Source organism: Mustelus asterias, unplaced genomic scaffold (genome assembly GCF_964213995.1).
Source record: "Mustelus asterias unplaced genomic scaffold, sMusAst1.hap1.1 HAP1_SCAFFOLD_178, whole genome shotgun sequence".
Classification (NCBI taxonomy): domain Eukaryota; kingdom Metazoa; phylum Chordata; class Chondrichthyes; order Carcharhiniformes; family Triakidae; genus Mustelus; species Mustelus asterias.
The window spans coordinates 301185-307184 of record NW_027590179.1 but is presented as its reverse complement, the minus strand read 5'-3'; the positions used below and the strand labels follow the sequence as shown (position 1 = coordinate 307184).

The window sequence follows — 6000 nt, the reverse complement described above, 5'->3', positions numbered from 1 at the left end:
TCACCCGTGAACTTGTTGGTGTCTCAGCAGGTGGGATGAAAGACTGAATCTCTTCTCACACTGAGAGCAGGTGAACGGCCTCTCCCCAGTGTGAACTCGCTGGTGTATCTGCAGGTTGGATGAATCACAGAATCCCTTCCCACACTGAGAGCAGGTGAACGGCCTCTCCCCAGTGTGAACTCGCTGGTGTGCCCGCAGGTTGGAAGACTGAGTGAATCTCTTCCCACACTGAGAGCAGGTGAACGGTCTCTCCCCGGTGTGAACTCGCTGGTGTGTCCGCAGGTTGGAAGACTGAGTGAATCTCTTCCCACACTGAGAGCAGGTGAACGGCCTCTCCCCAGTGTGAATGCGCTCATGGACCGGCAGGTCGGAAGATCGAGTGAATCCCTCCCCACACTGAGAACACGTGAATGGCCTCTCCCCAGTGTGAACTCGCTGGTGTCTCTGCAGGCTGGATGACTCAGTGAATCCCTTCCCACACTGAGAGCAGATGAATGGCCTCTGCCCAGTGTGGCTGCGCCGATGAATTTCCAGCTGAGATGGGGCTCTGTATCTCTTGCCACAGTCCGCACATTTCCATGGTTTCTCCATGGTGCAGGTGTCCTTACCACTCTCGAGTGGACAATTAGTTGAAACTTCGTCCACACACAGAACACGGGTACAGTCTCTCCCCGCTGTGAATGGTGTGATATTTATTCAGATTGTGTAACTGGTTAAAGCTCTTTAGTCAGTGCATTGGAACACACTCACTCAAGTGTGGCAGTGTGTCGATGCTTTTTAACTCACACTGACATTTCAAATCTTTTCAAATCGACAGACTGGACAATCATTTCTCCTTCTGGATTCAAAGTCCGATGATATTGAGGTCCCAAGGAATATGACTCTGTCACGTCTAGACGTGACATTTGAGATTTCGGCCTGTGATTCCTCTTTCGATATCCTGTAAAATGAGTTTACAAAAGTCATCAGTGTCAGTATAGGATATAAATTCAGAGCAGACAATTCTATTTTCTATGGAACATTCTTTCCTATTTCAGTCCCAAAAAGTTGTAAATCTCCATCCATATCTATGGATTCTATTTACAAATGAAAGTGGATGGGCACTTGAACGAAATAAACTTTCAGGAGAATGGGATATAGAGTGGGAATGGGACTGGAATGTTATACAGAGAGTCAGCATGGACTCGAGTTACCGAATGGATTCCTTCTGTGCTGTAATGACTTTATGATTGGAAATGTATAACATCACTACAGGATTATATTACAATGCAAGAAATAATAAATGTATTTTATTACAGAAACATAAATAATATGCCTAATCTGTAATAACACTCGACATATCTCTGTCCTATATTAACATACTGTCCGCTTAAATGTCAGCCATCTCCTGGGGAAAGCTGCCCTTTAATGTGAACATGAGGAAAGAGACCATCCTTTTAGCCAGACAAATAAATGTGTCAAGCTGAGGGAGCAAAGGATGTTTACCAGGCTGATTCAGGGAATCGCGGGACTGATGTAGGAGGAGAGATTGACGAGGTTAGGATTGTTTTCGTTGGAGTTCAGATGAATGAGGGGGGAGTCTCAAAGAGACTGATAAAATTCTAACAGGTCGAGACAGGATAGATGCAGGGAGGATGTTCCCGATGGAGTCCAGAACCGGGGGTCACAGTCTGAGGATTCAGGGCAGACCATTTAGGACGGAGGTGAGGAGACATTTCTTCACCCAAAGAGTAGTCACCCTGTGGAATTCATTACCACAGGAAGTAGTTGGTGCACAAAACATTGAATGTATTCAAGAGGCGGCTGGATAAAGCACTTGGGGTGAATGGGATCACAGGTTATGGGAAAAAGCAGGATTAGGCTACTCAGTTGGATGATCAGCCATGATCATAATGAATGGCGGAGCAGGCTCGAAGGGCCAAATGGCCTCCTCCTGCTCCTATCATCTCTGTTTCTATATCAATGTCTTTAAGAGAGAGAGAGAGGGAGACCTGGGCCAACCTTTCCAGAGTCTGCAGCCTCCCTGGATTCACTTTCTTTCCCTTCAGTTGCTGCAAGTCCCCAATTTCCCCCCAAAATGAGAAAAGAAATGGAAAGGGAGAGAAAAGAAAGTGTTTTACTCACAGATGTTGGCCTCTTTTAGGTCAAAACAAATAAACAAACTCAGATTAAGTCAGGACAAAGTAAAAGGGGCAGCTCCCCAAAAGGAGGGGGAACAGCCCGAACAGAAATCAAAGTACAAAGGAAACTTAAAAACATCAAATTAAAATGTGATTATTAGGGTCGATAACGCACCCCAACCCCTGCGGTGCCCAGCGGGCGCGGAAGGCGTCAACCACGCCCATGGACACCGCATGCTCCCTCTCCAGGGACACCCGGCCGCGAACGTAGCCGCAGCAGAGGGGCAGACAGTCAGGATGGACGGCCCCCTCGATCGCCCGCTGCCTGGACCAGTAAATGGTGCATTTCGCCAGGCCCAGGAGCAGGTTCACGAGGAGGTCGCCATCCCGACCCTCCCCTCTCCGCACCGGGTGTCCGTAGATCAGGAGCGTGGGACTGAAGTGCAAACAAAACATCAATAAAAGGTTCTTTAGGAAAACAAAAAGGGAGTGCAGCCTAAGACACACAACATAGACATGGTCCATGGACTCCACAAGGCCGCAGAAAGGGCAGTCTTCGGAGCCCGTGAACAGGTGAATCCTACGATTGTGCGGCACTGCTGCATGCATCACCCTCCACCCCAGGTCCCCGACATAATTGGGGGAGATCCCTCCGTAGTGGGACCTCCACTGGGGATCTCCACCGCCCGACGGCAACAAGGCCCGCCAAGGTGTATCCGGGCGACAGGCAAGGAGGCAGTAGTGGAGGGTGTGCAGCAGCAGCCCGCACAGGAAACGCCTCCGCGCGGTAGAAAAAGGCACGGAGGGCATTTCCGCGAGGCGGCTCAGGCTGTGGGGCACCTCACCCAGGGAGGGGGGTTGAGGTTTTGGGCCAATGTGGAATTCCGCCCGAACAGGGGAATGCTCGGGCGAGATCCCACCGCACGCCTGCGCCGTCTCGAGTTTGCGTGCAGTTTCGGGGCCGAGCACGACCGTCCTAAGGTCTAGGATGGCTTTGGCCGCGCGCCGGACGCTTGTCTCCGCGCCCTCAGCCAGCCCGCCCCTCCGCCATCGAGCACGTCCCCGATTCTGGTCACCCCGGCATCCACAGCGCTCCTCTCCGCCAGCCACCTGAAGTTATACGGCTGGAGGAGCGGATTCCTGAGCAGCGGCTCTCGCACGAGAGCCGCTACTCCTGACGGGGGGGAGCTGCGTCGCGAGGCGACCGTGTTCCAGACGGTGAGGAGGTCCTGGTAAAAGACGGGCATCTCCTGCAGGGCGGTCGAAGCATGCCCCAGTTCGATATGCAGGAGCTGCACGTCATAACTCAGGCCGTGCCACTTGCGGAAGAAATACATTGCCATGGCACACCATCGTGGAGGGGGCTCAACGTAAAGGTACCTCTGCAGGGCCTGGAGGAGGAAGGTCGCTATCTGAGTGCGGAGGCACAACAGACCTTGTCCGCCCTCCTCAAGCAGGAGATGCAGAACCGCAGCAGGGACCCAGTGCAGTCGATTGTCCCAGAAGAACCGCACGAGGGTTCTCTGGATATTGGCGACAAAGCCAGGGGGAGGGGTCAAAGGGACCAGCCGGTACCACAGCATGGAGGTGAGCAGCTGGTTTATGACGAGAACTCACGCCCGTGAATGGTCACAAACACTCACCTCTGAAACAATTTAACTGATTTTAATATTAAAATCTCCTGCTGGAGCCTGCAGCTGGAAAGATATCAGAAGCATTGGCATCAGAGAAAAATCTCCCATTTGAGGAAATCCCCGGGGAGCGGGGCTGGTGTCACTGTGCAATTGTAAGTATGTGATGAGATCACAGACAGGAACACAGAATACCTGGGTCTGTGCAAACCAGTGATCACCACACACATTATGGAGGATGCGAGGCTCCTTGACAGGGTGCAGAGGAGATTTATCAAAATGGTTTCAGGGATGAGGAATTATAGTTACAATGTTAGCCTGGATAACTTGGGGTTGTTATCCTTGGAGCAAAGTAGATTGATAGAAGTGTACAAGGGTACGTGGAGGTGTCAAAGTTTACATGCTCTGTTTACACGTGTACAAGCTCTGACTCTGGGTCATCCAGTCTCGAAACATTGGTTCTATTCTCTCTCCACAGATGCTGTCAGATCTGCTGAGATTTTGCAGCATTTACTGTTTTACTTTCCCTTTCTTTTTCCTTCTCTGTCACTGCTCTGTCTCATCAATAAGACATTGGGACTCAGAGGGTTGATGCAGTTTGATGGACAAGTTGTCTCCATTCTGAACACTGGGGAACAAGCTCCTCCCACTGATTGACAACATTGCCCTCTACAAACATGGCGGCCGCACGTGCGCACTGCTGCATATTGCCCCCAATAAAGATGGCGAACGTTAACCCGGGACGAACATGAGGAGCTGCAGTCCTGCTCGGTACAAACTGGGTCCGGGAAGCACTCTTCCGCGGTTTGCGGCTTACACAACATGCTTACGCAGCGTTTCCACCCACCTGGATGATCCATTGCTCTCTCCGTACCGCCAATCACCTCGAACAGATTTCCGAGCCCAAAACAAAAGCCGCCTCCATCGCCATTACTCACACTGCGCATGCTCCAGTCAAAGCTGGCCCCGCCCCTCATTCGCTCCTATTGCTTGGAGGACCGACCGCTCCCGATCGGTCCTCCAGCACTACCCCCTCTTCCCATTGGTCCGCGCAGCCGTCAATCAGCCGGGCATTGTGACGGTGACTTGCTGCTTGTCCAATAATAACAGTTACAGAGTCTGAGTGTAACAATGACACACACAGGCTCCAATCCAATCAGAGTGGGGATGGAGCACAGAGACAACACAGCAAAGCACTGACTTACTCTGAGTGTAACAAATACAATGTTTGTTCAAATAATAAGTCACATTGCAGTATGTTAGTGAACACAGCATTAGATCCAATGTAATGGTAATACAGTCAGTATCGAGTGCACCATAACCAAAGTTTAGGTTTCATTTGATAGTGTGAGTGAGTCATGGTCTATTGATATAATGTATTTAGATTCCGGTCTGTGTTTCTCTGCCCCTGTCATTATCAGACAATAACCTGTCTGTTATTCCAATTCTGCTGTATTTTACAACTGCAACTCCTGGGATTGATTGGAATCTAGTCTAATAATAATCACAAAGGTCGGTTCCAATGTCTCTGAGGACATTTTAACTGCAGGTAATCTGACATTAAGGGAGACAAGAGGCCCAACAAACATTTGATTATGATAGGAAGACAAGCTGTAAAGGAGCAATGATATTTTAAGGTGTCTATGTCAGTGTGTCACTGGGAGGTGAGTGATAAAATAGAAGTGGAAACATCACGACAGATACATGTGACTGACTCGGCCTGACTGAGAGCTGTTATAGTCGAGGCGAGAATAATGAGGACATGGCGAACTCCAGGGATTTCTGATATCTGAGGTGTATCTGTTAGAGGAACTAAAAATAATCAGTTCCTTCTCATTGTTATCTGCAGTTCTTAAGTTACACAGACACACAGGAAACAGGTCTGATAGCTCATCAAACCCAATGTTTTAATCTGTTTGAGACATATTGTGACTGAAAAGATCAAATATTAAAACCTTAGGGGATAAACATTCAGAATGTCACAAAGGTGAGTGAACTGTCCAATTAATCCCATTCACCATAACTCTGCCAATTTACCTTCTGCAAGTATTTATCCAATTCCCTTTGAAAGCTACTATTAAACCTGCTTCGAGCACTTGTCAGTTTGTGCATTCCAGATCATATCAAGTTATTGTGCAAAAAATTCTCCTTATCACCCCTTCCAATTCTGTTATCAATTATATTAAATCTCTGTGTCCTCTGCTTACAGACCCTCCTGCACCGAGGAAATCGATTCTCTCCATCGACAG

The 6000-nt window shown here is 49.2% G+C and overlaps 1 protein-coding gene across 1 annotated transcript in view; it reads right to left on the bottom strand.

Moving 5' to 3' along the window:
* The window catches only part of LOC144485255 (uncharacterized), a 182814-nt gene continuing 176814 nt past the window's right edge, over positions 1-6000 (bottom strand). Inside the window, 1 exon segment of the mRNA XM_078203471.1 lies at positions 1-585. Within this exon segment, the coding sequence (XP_078059597.1) occupies positions 1-585 (585 nt within the window).